The sequence below is a fragment of the Falco naumanni genome, chromosome 6, assembly GCF_017639655.2.
Source record: "Falco naumanni isolate bFalNau1 chromosome 6, bFalNau1.pat, whole genome shotgun sequence".
In the NCBI taxonomy this organism is placed as follows: Eukaryota; Metazoa; Chordata; class Aves; order Falconiformes; family Falconidae; genus Falco; species Falco naumanni.
In genome coordinates this window covers 34,794,347-34,809,279 of record NC_054059.1, presented here as the reverse complement: position 1 = coordinate 34,809,279, position 14,933 = coordinate 34,794,347, and the positions used below count along the sequence as shown (strand labels likewise).

At 40.2% G+C, this 14,933-nt stretch overlaps 1 protein-coding gene across 3 annotated transcripts in view; it reads left to right on the top strand.

Annotated features, from left to right (window-relative positions):
* LDAH (lipid droplet associated hydrolase) overlaps positions 1–14,933 on the top strand; it is a 124,300-nt gene that overhangs the window by 23,783 nt on the left and 85,584 nt on the right. For all 3 annotated transcript variants that reach the window (XM_040597517.1, XM_040597519.1, XM_040597520.1), the window contains one exon: positions 13,420–13,554. In XM_040597517.1, the coding sequence (XP_040453451.1) occupies positions 13,420–13,554 (135 nt within the window). The remainder of the gene's footprint in view (positions 1–13,419; positions 13,555–14,933) is intronic.

The window sequence follows — 14,933 nt, the reverse complement described above, 5'->3', positions numbered from 1 at the left end:
CATAGGTTCTATTATCTTTGCTTATTTTGACCATACCTTCAATGCTGCTATTGTCCATCCTCAGCTGAAGCATTGGAGGAGAGAAGGGAAATTTAGGTTTTGAACGGTAAAGATGGTGTTATTTAACGCACCTAGTCAAAGGAATCAATTTAAGAGTCCTGTTTGGTTGGATTATTGGCTCCTTTGACAAGGCACATGGAGGATTATGCAGCTCAGAATGGCATCTAGTCCAGATGGCACACTTGAGTCATGTGTGGCTAATCAGGAACCAAAAAAAAGTCTCAATTTTGCTTCTAAAATTCTGTCCTGAGGTAGACGTTTATATCCAAACAGCTGAGCAGGATCCCCTATCTGTGTGTACACAGATGCTCATTCTATTTATTTAACAAAGGCTCCTCTTTTACATATTAGCTTAGCAGCAGCATTTATCTGTTCTGTGGTATTTGCTTCAAACTTCACCTCATCCTGAAGATATTAAACCTGAGCAGAGTATTCACTGTAGAATATCATGCCTGACCGGGAGTTAGCTAGGAGAGGATGGCAGATTCCCTGCAGCTCTTTCATGAACAGAGGAAGAGAAATGCTATGCTCTTATCATGGCCTGTCCTGCACAACTGCAGTGTAGGACTTGATGCGACCACTTGATGCCTTGAATGCATGGCTTGCCTGCTGACTGCTCTTTGGACTCGCTCTAGGAAAGCTAACTGCTAGTCACAAAAGTTTGAAAAGCATCCTTCCTTGTATCCCACCTGTCTGTCTTACTGATCTTATGTGATCAACATCACTTAATTGGAGCCTTTCAGGAAAGTCTCTACCACTCCCTGCTTTTATTAGCAGTTGAGATTTACGTAATTGAACCTCTCTTTGGATTGGAGCAGTCTGTAAGGAAACTGGTTGGCAGGACTGGGCAATTTATAAGAGTTCTTGCATTCAGGTAGCTTTTAGAACCATCAAGTAAGGTGTAAAGCAGACATTGAGGAGTCTAATTTAGTATGAAAGTCACAAACTGTTTGTAGAGTGTACATTAAGGCCCGCCAGGCACTAGAAATCTAAGAGCTTAGTGCTTGGAGCACTTAGAAAACTTCCTAAGGCCATTATTTCACAATTCAAAATGTTTGTCAACAATACTGGCATAAGACATTCCTGTTCCCACCATACTGTGCCACTCTACCCGTGGGTTATGCCAGAACAATAGTTTGAGAGATCATACTGTGAATTAAACAAATACATACATTTATTTCTGGGGTCTTTTTAAAGCTGGAACAGTTCTCTGTTCGGGTTCACAGCACGCCTCCACAGAGTTGTGCCAGTGTAATTCAGGAGCTTGTGACCCATGGTGGGGGGGCGGGAATGATGGTCAAGGGAGAATTCTGGTGGGAGCTTCTTCAGCTGGACGTGCTGCAGAACTTTCTGTTGCTAAATTATGGTGTCAGTCCACAACATGCAGCACATATATGTGGGTTCACATGCTCAGTCTTGAGACTTCTGTAGAAGTTGGTACCCCACCAGTCACACCAGGTGGTAATGATTTGCTGAGAATGCTTCTCCCTTGTGACTTCTGCTTTTGTTTGCATTGCAGCTTGATGAAGCTGCCAACTCTCCACATTTGACCCTGAGGTCTCAATTTGTATTTTACATTGCTTTGAAATTATTTTTTTTCTGAATAAAAAATGAGACAGTGGGAAAGGAGTTTTCTTACTCTCCAGTAACTGGTATACATGATGCAAAAGCAATCTGTGAGAGAAGACAACACTGTAAAGTTAAAAGTTTCTGTAACATAGCAATCCAGGTAGAAGGTTCTACATAGAGCAAGCTAACATATTTTCCCCTTTCCCTATGACTATAGGTCTTATCAGCAGATAAGACTAAGAGCAGGGCTTTCTATTTCAGTGAAGCATAAGTACAGTGGAATACTTCCAATTCACATGGTTGCACAGGATATGTATTATATATGATCATATTTTGTAAATTTGCATTTGAACAGGAGCAGAAACACACACAAAAAAAACCCAGCCCAGCCCTGTCTTCCTAACATTGCCAAAGCCACTTCTTCCAACTTTTCTATCCTTATTTTATCTCTAACATGAATATTCATGGATTAATTATGAGATCAGTCTTACTTTCAGCTGACCATGTATTTTTCTCAGACAGCAATGGATATAAGGTGCTGCTAACTGATGGAGCTCTTAGTGGTTAGTAATACTTTAATTTTCATGCATAGATTGTCTGTTTATTTCTGATTTATAAAATGGGAAAAATGAAATCTCTTTCAGTCAAGTGCTTGAGGACTTGTCAATGGGATGTTCTAGCTTGACTCACACCAAGGTTCTTTGAGGGCTCTCCCTTTTATTTTACTCAGCTAAATAGTTTGACTCCCTGAGAACATTATTTCTGGCGGATAACACTAGTTTGTACCTACTTGATTTCTGCTTTTAACCCCCATAAAACTTTGAATAGATTTGTCAGTTTTCCCCAAATTTTTGGAGGGATAAGGGATTCAAAGTGATACCAAAAAATAGTTTGGCCAGAAGACATACATGCTGTAAAACATAAAAAAAAATGTTTTTACAAATATGTTAGGAACAGAAAGAGGGTCAAGGGTAATCATCCTTCATTGGATGCAGCAGGGATCATTGCCTCGGAGGATGAGGAAAAGGCTGAGGTATTTAACACTTTCTTTGCCTCAGTCTTCAATAGCAAGACCAGCTTCCCTTTGGGTACTCAGCCCCCTGAGCTGGAAGACAGGGATGAGGAGGAGCAGAATAAAGTCCCCACAGCCCAGGAGGAAACGGTCAATGCCCTGCTGCTCCACTTAGACGTGCACAAGTCTATGGGGCTGGATGGGATCCACCCGAGGGTGCTGAGGGATCTGGCAGAGGAGCTCGCATGGTGCTCTCCATCATTTACCAACAGTCCTGGCAAAGTGGGAAGGTCCCAGCAGACTGGAGGTTAGCCAGTGTGATGCCCACCTGCAAGAAGGGCAGGATGGAGGATCCAGGGAACTACAGGCCTGTCAGCCCGACCTCAGTGCTGGTGAGGGTTATGGAGCAGCTCATCCTGAGCACCATCAATGCAGCATGTGCAGGACAGCTGGGTGATCTGGCCCAGCCAGCCTGGGTTTGTGAGAGGCAGGTCCTGCTTGATGAACCCGATCTCCTCCTATGACAAGATGACCCACTTAGTGGATGAGGGAAAGGCTGTGGATGTTGTCTCCTTGGACCTTCGTAAAGCCTTTGACACCATCTCCCACAGCATTCTCCTGGAGAGACTGGCTGCTCATGGCTTGGACAGGTGCACTATACACTGGGTTTAAAGCTGGCTGGACAGCTGAGCCCAAAGAGTGGTGGGGAATGAAGCTATGTCCCGCTGGTGGCTGATCACACAAGGTGTTCCCCAGGGCTCAGTGTTGGGGCCAGTTCTGTCTAATATCTTTATTGACAATCTAGACAAAGGGATTGAGTGCCCCCTCAGTGAGTTTGCAGATGATGCCAAGCTGCGGGGGGAGTGTTGATCTGCTTGAGGGCAGGAAGGCTCTGCAGAGGGATCTGGGCAGGCTGGACCGATGGGCCAGGGCCAGTTGTACGAGGCCCAACGAAGAGAAGTGCTGGGTCCTGCAGCTGGGTCACGACCCCATGCAATGCAACAGGCTTAGGGAAGAACAGCTGGAAAGCTGCCTGGCAGAAAAGGACCTGTGGGTGCTGGTTGACAGCTGGCTGAGCATGATCCAGCAGTGTGCCCAGGTGGCCAAGAAGGCCAACAGCATCCTGGCTTGTGTCAAAACCAGCATGGCCAGCAGGACAAGGGAATTGATTGCCCCCCTGTAACTTGGTACTGGTGAGGTTGCATCTCAAATACTATGTTTACTTCTGGGCCCCTCACTACAACAAAATCATTGAGGTGCTGGAGCATGTCCAGAGAAGGGCAATGAAGCTGGTGAAAGGTCTAGAGTACAAGCCTTATGAGAAGCAACTGAGGGAACTGCGGTTGTTTCACCTGCAGAGGAGGAGGCTCAGGAGGGAACTTACTGCTCTTTACAACTGCTTGAAAGGAGGCTGTAGGCAGGTGGGTGTCTCTTCCACTTCTCTCAAGTAACAAGCATTAGGACAAGAGGAAGTGGCGTCAAGTTGCGCCAGGGGATATTTAAATTGGATCTTAATAAAAATTTCTTCACAGAAAGAATTGAAACAGGCTGCCCAGGTAGGTGGTAGAATCACTATCCCTGAAGGTTCAAAAAAGCATAGATGCAGTGCTTAGGGACATGGTTTAGTGATCGACTTGGCAGTCCTGGGTTAATGGTTGCACTTGATGATCTCAGAGGTCTTTTCCAACTTAAATGTTTCTATGAGTCTGTACTGGTAAAGTACCCCCTGAAAGAAACGTGTGTGTTCTATCCATGTTCTGTATTAGAAAATTCAGCTCTTAGGATATTGCTGTCCGTTATTTTTGCTGCTTACGGACTACGTGTTTGTGACTAATATTTTAAAATACGTTGACAGTTGTGCTTTGTTTACTGGGTCAGCCCACCAGCTTCCATTGTCTTTAGAAACGAAAAAAAAATATCTGTCATTAAAATTAAAAACTTTGTCATGCAAAGAGCCTCTATTTCAGATCTAGGCTTGAAATTTGCCACTGTTGTTGAATTTCCCAGTGTTCCAGAGGTACCTCCGATGGGGGCTTGGCGCTTTTGAGCTTGTTAAGTTTGAGGAGGCAGAGCAGTGATACTATGGTTGAACACCCGACTGTGCTTGACAGTATTTTCCCTCCACTAAATCTGGGTGGCTGATGTGACTTTCTGAAGTAACTTACTGAAATGACTCAATCCGCATTCTGTCTTCTCTCTGTCCTCTCCCTGCTAATGAGGTGGTGTTTTCAGCATGGATCCGTCCTGCCTGGCTGCGTACAGCATAATCAGGGGAGGAAGTGATCCCTCTACTGCAGCGTGCAGAGGCTTGAGTTGGCTGGGGTTATGGAAAAGTTGTGTTCTAGGGTAATTTGCTTGATTTGACTATTTAGAAAAGGGTCTGTTTCTCTTCATGGGATGTCTGAGGCAGGAGGGAAGAAGAAATTACTTCCTGAAGTACCTACCTATGAGGGAAATACAGCGTTCATGGGCATTGTGTACAAATAATGCAAGGAAAATGTATTAAGCTACCAGTGTATAATGTACTTTTTCCTCCCTTGCAGCTGCTGCCAGAAGTACCTGAGCTGATAAGGATTTGCCTTGCTATTCAATATTTTGACCTAGTTATCTCTGAAAATAAAAAGTAAATATTCCCTTTCTGATTGTAGTTAACACATGGCCTCATTTTTATCTGAATAGTAACTCCTATGGATCATTTCAGCTACATTAAAAATAAATTTGGCCCATTATGTTCAGTATCTCCATTGTGGAAAACAATAGAGCCAAAAATTCAGTAAGTCATAACTCGTGCAGTTGTTTTCCTGTTATGGGCATGATAAAAGATTTTGTTCATTGTCCTGATTTCAGTTTCTGAAAACAATCTTTGATTATTCCTGATGGATTTAAAAATTCCCATAATAATAAATAAATAGGTAGTAATACATACTTAAGAGCTGCCTTCCACCTTTAAGTTTTGGAACTTTTAAATCTGTAATTGCAGCCTTCTCTTAAGAGGCAGAAGCTCTGCACAGTAGGTTTTAAATGGCTAAACATCTGTGTTTGCGAAGTGACTTGAGTTTATGAATGAGGAAAGTGTTTGCCTGAATGAAGTGTTTTGGTTGAAGCCTTCATGGAGCATCTGCTTAGGACCAGTACTAATACCTGAACTACAAGGCCTTTTCCTCTACCAGACACGCTCTGGTGCCAATGCAGACAATTTTCTCCTTGGTAAATCTTAGTTTATCCATATGCAGAGCAGTTTGTTCTTTTGTCTTGCATTTCTGAAGACTAGTAAGAAACGCAAATGCAGAATTCATTTGCAAAATCACCTTAGACTGTTTATTTCAAATATTACATTCTCTTGACAGTCTTGATATAAAAAAATTGCAGAAACACATTTTCAAGTCTTTTTTCTGCAGTTAACTGTCTTCATGTTCTCCATTGCTATTTGTTTCCCATCTGCCATTTTATTCTAAAAACTATCTTACAAAACAGAAGCAAACCCAAAAATGTTATAATCCCAGAGCCCCTAGACCGATGCTTTTCTTTTTCATAACTGACCAGTGTGGTATAACATAGGGAGATCTCTGATGCAAACTTGAAAACTTACTTTCTGGTGCCATTTGAATGTATTGCTTGCTTCCTTCTTGTATATTATTCAAAAGTGGTCAAATCTTGAGAGCTGTACAAAACAAGTAATTTGTGGTTATCTGGGTTTTGAATTGTTTATTTTTCTTGCCTTTGTCTTTTTCCTGCTGATGTTGTCTCATCAGGGATGTGTTGTTATTCAGATGTTTCATAGGCTTTCTTGTGAACCCGTTTGACACCAAGTCTCATGTTCCTCTTCGCACACTTCCTTTGTTCTCTCCCTTTCTTTCAGAAGGAGGTTTGTTTTCTGTTGGTCCAATTCTGCTTCAGACTATGAAACCAACTGAAAAATTCCCACTAGAAATTCTAGACCCAGCACAGACCTCACTGCAGCCCCTCTGCTAGCATCGATTGTAGGACAGATTGGATCAGACAGAGCAACCACATCAGAGGTGTTAAAAGTAGCTGTATCTGTCTTCATCTGCCTAAGCATCTGCTTAAGAGACTGTGTATGTGTAGGTGTGTACTGGGAGTCCTAATTAATTGTGTTCATTTTTCATTTGCTATGGAGAAAATGGAACAAAAAATACTTAATTGTAAGCATTAGAAAATCCTGCTTTCTGCCTTTAAAAAATGTGACACATTCAGTGTTCCATTATGAACTCAACTTTTTTCAGTTTTGTATCTCAATCTTGACTCCCTTCCAAGAACCATTAATATACAGACATATTAAAAAAAATAAATAATAAAATCAAGGCCTTTTTGTATTTATGTACCTATTTTACCTGGTTGAAATGTTAGATGTAACTATGGAAATACATCTGGGGATTTGATAACACTTGCAATATCACTTAATCACAGAGTCCAGTAAGTTTGCCATGGGCAAAATCAGGGTTTCAGACTTTGTATCTTATCTTCCTGGATAGATGCTGTTAATCATTCATATGAGGAAACAGACATGTACTGTCACAATTTCTAGCTGGGATTTTTTATTCACAGACTTCAGGCACCATTGTCACTTGGGCAAAAACAGCTGTGTTAAGTTAATGCAAGTTTATTGACTGTCCATGGGATTTCTTTAGAGGTAAATGAACCCACATTTGTCCTAAAAGTGGAACAGTGTTGGAGAACGGCAGATAAGCTTATCTGCTTTGCAAAATGCATATAAAGAATGTGTATTATAAAATCCAATATGTATGTTTTATAGCTGTATCAAAGTAAAAACTCTTGAGTGTGTGTGTTTAGGGAAAAAAAGTGAAATGTTCTTGAAAAACCTCTCTAATAAGCTGTCTTACAGGCACCTGGTTGAATCCTTCTGAGATTCCCTGTTTTCAACATAGGCAAATATATTAAGGTGTTTTCCAGGCAAATTCATGATTCTGGAGTTACAGAGGATCAAACAAGAGTTTTCACATGTGTTTCTGTATAATGCCCTTGTAATTATTTGCTTTTTGGCTGATGCTGCTCGTCTGGTGTACGAACTATAAACAGAACATAGGATAAAGAATGCGAGTCCCTTAGACGTGCAAACAGGTGAAAACTTAATTGGCGTGAGTTTATGATGATCATTCAAATGTTATTTGAGATGTTTTATTTGAAATCCCTTGACCCTGCATGTCAGAGAAACCTGTGTGTTTCCTTTTAAGGCCTGATCATCAGCCATGGTGTCAGTTTCTGCAGTTTTCTCCCAAGTGTGAGAACATCATTGTGTTTTTTACATGCTCCATTTAAATCCTTCTGACATCTGCGTGGGCTGCTTTCCATTCATTAACATAGGGGAGTTGCATCTTCCATGGTGGCTGGTCAGATGCCAGAGACAGATTAAGTTTCCTTGAGCGAGTAACTTGTCATTTAGACTGCGAGCTGGAGCTGGGACTTTGGCAGCTCTGCGAAGAGGCAGTGAGAATCATTGCCACAAAAATGATTTTTGTGTGGTCCTGCTGTGCGCCCCTGGATTTCAAATTTGATTTATGGCTGCTCATTTAAAAAAAAAAGTCTGCATTTGGTTTTGTTGCAGGAGATTATCATATAAATACTGCAGCATACATACTTAATTCTGAAACTGTGGATTATTTCTAAAATTGAACTCATGCTAATTGCTGGCATATTTTCCAGTTCTTCAAAGTTCTCTGTAAACACACTGTAAACGCACTGTTGGCTGTGTATTTCCCTTCTTCTATTCATGTAGCTGACTTTATTCTTTATGGCCCTGCTGAGGTCCCAGAGCAGACAGAAAGCAACTGCTAGAGAAGTGCTTGAAGCACCACAGCTGAATGCCAGCTACTGCTGATACAGATGGTCAGACTTCTGGAGGCACAGCTGAAAACACTGGGGAGCATCTCACAGGACAGTGCACAGAACCCAAAAGTTTGTTTCAAAACAAGGTGCAAGAAAACTTGTTGCTGTTTGGGATGATTTAGCTACACATAAATTTCTTCTTGACTCCCCACCACTCTTGGCGTTTACTATAGACTGCTTAAATAAATCCTTTTCAAGTTAGATATCCCTTCCAGAACTGCTAAGAATTGTTTTACTTTTATGTTTCAGTCTCAATTTCATTTCAGTAAGCTGTATTTTTGACCTACCTCTTTCTGGACAGAAGGCTTTTCATTTATGTTTTGGTGTATGGTTTTGTTTCTAACCTGAAATATTTTGCTCTTGTGGTTTACATTGTACAGTAAGTCTGGGTTATCTAATACTAGTGTTCTCTTAATAATACTTTACATGTTACATTAATGTTTTCTGTTGCAGAACACTTAAAAAAGGCTTGACAGTTTGTAAGCCTCAAAAGCTGTCATTGCTTGTGGGGAGTGGCTATGATCTGTGACTTTTAAATGAGCACTATATGTTCGTTGTTTTGCATTCAAAATTAAGCTGATTGAATTGCACTGATGGCATACTGTATATAAGTTTAACCAAGTCTGAATAACTTCTTTTTTGTAAGTGCACCATCCAAATATTGGTATGTATTTCATTTTAAGACAAGATAAATTTGATTTTATGACACGTTGTGTAGGAAATAATGTGAAATCAGGGTAAAAGTTACTCTTTAGCAGCGATACCCTGGGGCAGATACTTAGTTTGTACAAATTGCTCTCTCTTTATTGCTAGCTGTCTTCATATGAAGGAAGCGCTTGGCATTTAAAAATCTTGATTTGATGGAAAAAGCCTTAACAAGAAAGTGTTTGAAAGTGAAAGGCAAATTCATGTTTATAAGTAATTTTGGTGGTTTTAACTATGTGGATGATTAAAGACTAGAGGTTCCAGTTCTTGAAAGCCTGCATCTGCAGTATATAGAAGTAGAGAATATTTACCTCCTCATATAGCTCAAAATTACACCTCTGCACATTCAGTCTTGCTCTAGCTGTGGGTGGAACAGATCAGAAAAGGAGGAAGTGGATTCCCGTCTTCAAACTAAAAATGGAAAGACTTTGAACTTAATGCAGAAAAGCTGGGTGAAATGTCGTGTATTACAGATAAGAATAGAGAAGGTGGCAGGAGTCCTTTGGTTATTGAAACTTACGAGTACACCAAATAAAGTGACCCCACTGTGTTCTAATTCACTGCAAATTGTCCATTTGACATACTCTTCCCATGAAATGCTTAGAGATCTTTTGTTAATTAAGCTAATATGCAGTGTATTGTAGCTTTGTGTCTTTTTCTGTTATGGTCACCATTTGCAGCTATTGTTCAAAAGACTTTTGAAACAACATAAACACTGCTGAAAATTAAGCAGAGTTGAGAGCAACTGCTTAAAATGTGCTTCTTCATTCAGATGACTGCAACTTGAGATTTGCTGGCATGCATGAATGATTCCGGTGCCCTGAGGTGTCTGAGGATTGATGCGGTATTCAGATAACTGGGGTAACCTTCAAATCATGGAGGTTAACACTGCATTTACTTGTGGTTTCCATTTTTTGACACTGAGTTGCTGAGTGAAATAACATAGGCAATTCTGGTTTGATGTACTGGGAAATCCTTTAAATGCACAAATGACCACTGCATTGCGTAGTGCCTTTGTGATGAACCAGGTAGTTCTTTTTCTATAAAATAAAATAGTTTAATAGAGCAACATTTCAACTGCAGTAGATGAACCCAAAATATTGTTGACCGCAGACTGCTGTGCATATTAAACCCCAGTTATTTCCATTAGCTGTTACTGTAACTGTTGTATCAAAAAAATCTTTATCTGTTCAGGTTTTTTGTTTGTTCCGCTTGAAGTATTTTGACAGCAACTAAACTAAAAAAAATACAAAACAACTGACTCTGCAGACATGCAAATTTAAGCTATATTAGGAGATAAACATTCTCTGCTTATAAATATTTTAGATGCAAGCTTTCAAGAGCAGGGACTATTAATCTGCATTTACTTCAGTCAGTGCAAAGCTGGAATAATTCCATTGAAATTGAAAGTCCAATAAAGAATAAATTTATAGCTGCTTTACACGTGGTGATTTCTCTATAGAAATCTTTGCTTTTAAAATCTTTGTTGATTTTCCTTTCCATTTGTGCCAGCAGTTCTCATTTGTACCCCTTCAAGGCATTTTTAAGTATCAGTAGCAGCAGCTCTTAACAGCTGACCCTCTCAGAATGTATTTTACTGTGAGCCCAGATGTTTATGAAGGGCGGGGAAAGGAGGTTTCTTTCCTATTTATGGATGTTCTTTTTTACCTGCCTAAAGTACACATCACATTTATCACAGGATAAAAAACTACTTTCCATCAAAAAAGTATTACACTGTCTTGAGCTTACTATAGTATTTGATGCAAAGCCTCACTGTTTGTAAGCAGTTCTTACTTCATTGCTCTTCAGCTGATGACTGAATCCTGGAATATTTACATATTAGGTTCACATGGCTCATGATGGGAATGAGCACCCAAATGTCTAAGACGGCTGTTGCCATATCTGTCCCTTTCCTAGTTTTGCATTATAGGAGGAGGGAAGAATTTAAAAAACCAAGGTTGCTTTTGAGATAAATTTTATGATTCCTTGATCTCAAAATATCTAATCACGTTATATTCCAGAACTAAGTGTAGTGCCCAAACATCATGATCATTTGTACTACAGAATACACACTTTATTTTGGGTTGCTGCTACTTTCATCTTCAACCTTGCTGAAAGGTAGGTTTTCTCTATGTGACATTAATCCAAGGATCTTGACAGATGATGTCTAGGTTTGATTTTATTGTCTCTGGAGCCCCCTATATTATATCTTTTTCATGTATGAAAAAGTGGTGCAGTTGTAGAGATGTGTGACCCCTGTGAATTAGAAACTTTTTTTGGAAAAGTTTGCAAAAATTTGATCATGCATTCTGGAGTTTATACATACAACAACTGTTGTTTGGTTGTTTTTTTTAATTCTTCTTTAATGTCAAGTTTACAAAGAGATGCTTAGAAACACATAATAACTGGTACTTCGTTTTTTGTGTTTTGGTGTTTCTGATTTTGGTGGTTGTTTTTTTTCCAAATCTGTGTACTGCAGTAAAAATAATGTTGTTTTAAGATCAGTAATTTTATTAAGGTTTGAAAACCATCAGAGATGCTTTTTACATGTAAGTGAGGGATGAAGCATGTGTGATGTGACCTAGAGTAGAAGGCTTCCCTCCTCTGCCCACATATCATCACTGGTGTGAGCCAAGACATCAGCTCCTGCGCATGTGTTTGTGCTGGAGGTGGCTTTGGTGCCTGGTGCAGTGCTGCGCTGTGGAAGCCCTGAACCGAGGGAATGCCTCGTGGGAGAGCAATGAACATACTGTGTGTTACCTGAGGAGCAGAAGGGTTGAAGTAAAAGAAGGCAAAATGAAAATGCCCACTGTAGAAGGAGAAGAGTTTTTGTCTCCACACACCATTTCTACAACTACTAATTTGATTACAGCTCTGATTTGTCGTCTTTGTCACTATCAGTACTTACACGGCTCAGCCTTTTTATTACAAGCAGACTGACACAAAGGAGTTTACGCAATTTTAGTGAGTTGGTGTTTTTCCTCTCGTACCCTTTTAGTAACACATTTGTGTTATTTTGGAATGTCTTTGTCTTAAAAAGTGGCTGCCTTTTTACCCAATACTGCTCTTGCTGCCTTTTGCTGTTGATGATAACCAAACAGAATTGCCTAGTATGTGAATGAAAGACACGTAACTGAGCAATCCTAACCGTAATGGTGGGGTTTCCTGGTGTCTAAATGATAATAAGAAATCAGTGGAACTACTTTGGAAAATTAATAAGTAGAGAGAAAGAATACAGTTTTATGTCTTTGTGGGAATTAGGAAACAAAATCTGCTTTGTCTTCATGTGGATTTACTCTCCAACTTAAGTTACTACTAGTATCCAAAAGAGAAAGAAAAAAAGGACGAATAGAGATTATAGTTTTGTTTGGAAATCCTGAAATCCCTACCAGATAGATATTTTTGACTTTGGGATGCTGTTTTAGACTTCCACTTCAGCAGTGGTGCCTTACTGTTGATATTCTCACTGTTGAACAGTGGATTTAGAGCAAGGTGGTCAGCTCTCTCAGGGCAAGGTGGGTTTGTTCACACACCAGCCTCTTCTGAGAAGTTCTCGCTAAAGCTGATGGCTTGCAGGACGGGGGGAACGGTTTTCCTGTGGTTCTAGAGCACAGGTGTTGGAAAAGAAAGAGCTTCTCAAGGTCCATGGAAGAGGACAAAGAGAATATGAGGTTGCAAGCAGAAAAAAAAATAATCCAATCAGTTTAAAATAAAGTCATCCTCTCTTTTATGCTCAGTACAGATGTTTGTATTGTCAGAATATCACACGCCTATTTTGAAGTGGTAACACTGAGATATTTGAAGTGCAGACATCTGGATCAAGTGATATGTGATATAGTCTTTGTGGTATTTTTATAAGATCTGGGGGTTTCTTTGCCCAGTTTTCATGTATCTGTGACTTGATGGGATAGATAATCCAGGTGGTTGACCTCTGCTGGAAAAGATTTTCTGTTGTGTTGAGCTCGAATTTTAGGTTCTGAAATTTCAAAGTAATTCTGTAAAATGCTTTTCGTGGGTGCCATTGATTAATGGAATTAAACCGGTTCAATAGCATAGCCCTTGAAATTGGGAAAATAAAAATTGGAGAAGTACTATAGAAAATAGATTACCAAATTGCTGTATAATGCTGTTTAGTTTGTTCTGAAGCACATTACGTGCTGTTGGAAGGTTAATATTGACTGTGCCTTGTATGTTTTGTTTTTTGGCAGGTAACCCTGGACTGGCAGGTTATTACAGGACCTTTATACAGGCCTTATATTGTGGACTAAATCAGCAGTATCCCGTTTGGGTTGTGAGCCATGCTGGACATTGTAAGCCTCCTAATGGTATGGAAATGATAGAAGGTACGATACTGTAACTTACACATACAAATATGTGTACCCTGCTTGATTTCAGTAGCAGAACTTGTGCTCATTAAAAACAGCATGACATGATTTTTAAATGTCTCCATTACATTTCCACAGAACAGTTGTATGAGAAGAGAAGTTACTGAGGAAAAGAGTACTCTTAGGTAAATTAGATTTGCCAGTCAAATAAGTGCTATTAAGAGAATAAGAGTTTGCTGATGGCAGTCTTCAGAGACAGGTTATAAACAAGGTCTAGAATGTGTTTATGTTGAGAAGAGTAGATTAGAAAAATACATTTTTAACTGAAGTGTCCAATTAAGAGATTGAGTACTTTAGGAGAGACTTCATTATCTCTGAATTTAAAAGTGAATTTCCAGGAAGCAATAAATATTTCTGAGGTGCGGTTTTGGAGGGGAGAGGTTGCTTGTTTATGTGTTAAAAGTCTTTTGATGTGCAAATCACCAGCAAGACATGGTAGCCATCTCAAAGTGGATATTTTTAATGTACAGCATTGCAAACTGGGGGGACCCAATAAGGAATCCTGTCCTGAAGGCTACTTAGTCAGAAGACCTCATGTACTCGGTCGTCACTGCAGTGATACAGGAAATCAGTATGATTCCTTAGGACCAAAAGGCTCAGCAGTGTGAAGCAACCTGAAAATTTTGAAGAAACTGTTGTAGCTGTGTAGCATAACTTCCCCTCACTAACATTTGCATCTGAGCTTTTAAGCCTTTTTTTAGTGGTTTATTTAATTTCAAGTTTGAAACTGAAACCTGTATTTCATTGATAAGAGTCCTGCCAGTCATTGTGTTCAGGTGTCAGACTACCAGACGTTACCACTTTGTCCTGATAGGTGAGAAATACCTAAGCGTATAATTTGTGTTAACCGTGGGATTCAGATAGAAGTCTGGCAACAGAATGGCGCTGAGTTTGTTGCAGAGAATGTTAGTAGGTCTCACAACCTGCCCTGGGATCTGTAAGTGTGTAGTTAGTGAAAAGAGCCTTTGATGGTGGGAGATGTCAATGGTGGCTTGAGCTGGCTGAGCTTGTTGAAATTGAGGGGTTTTTAGATGGAGCCATCAGGGATGTTGTACAGATGCCCACTGTGGCAGTCCCTGTGCTACAAAAGAGAGTGTAGGTACGGGGGAAGGAGAGCATCCTGCAGGGAGAAGGGAGCTGGTATCGAAGTTGAAACCGAACCTCCAGCTGACTTCACTGTGTGCTTTTGCACAGACAACGCTCCTGTGAGAGGAGGGGATTTTCAAGAAAGTGGTAGCTTGTAAGGATGGACACGTCAGAAGTGAAGTATCTGGCTGGTGCTGTGTCAAGTTTTATTCAAAGTGACTTGCAGAATGAGAGTGGACAGTGAAATTTCT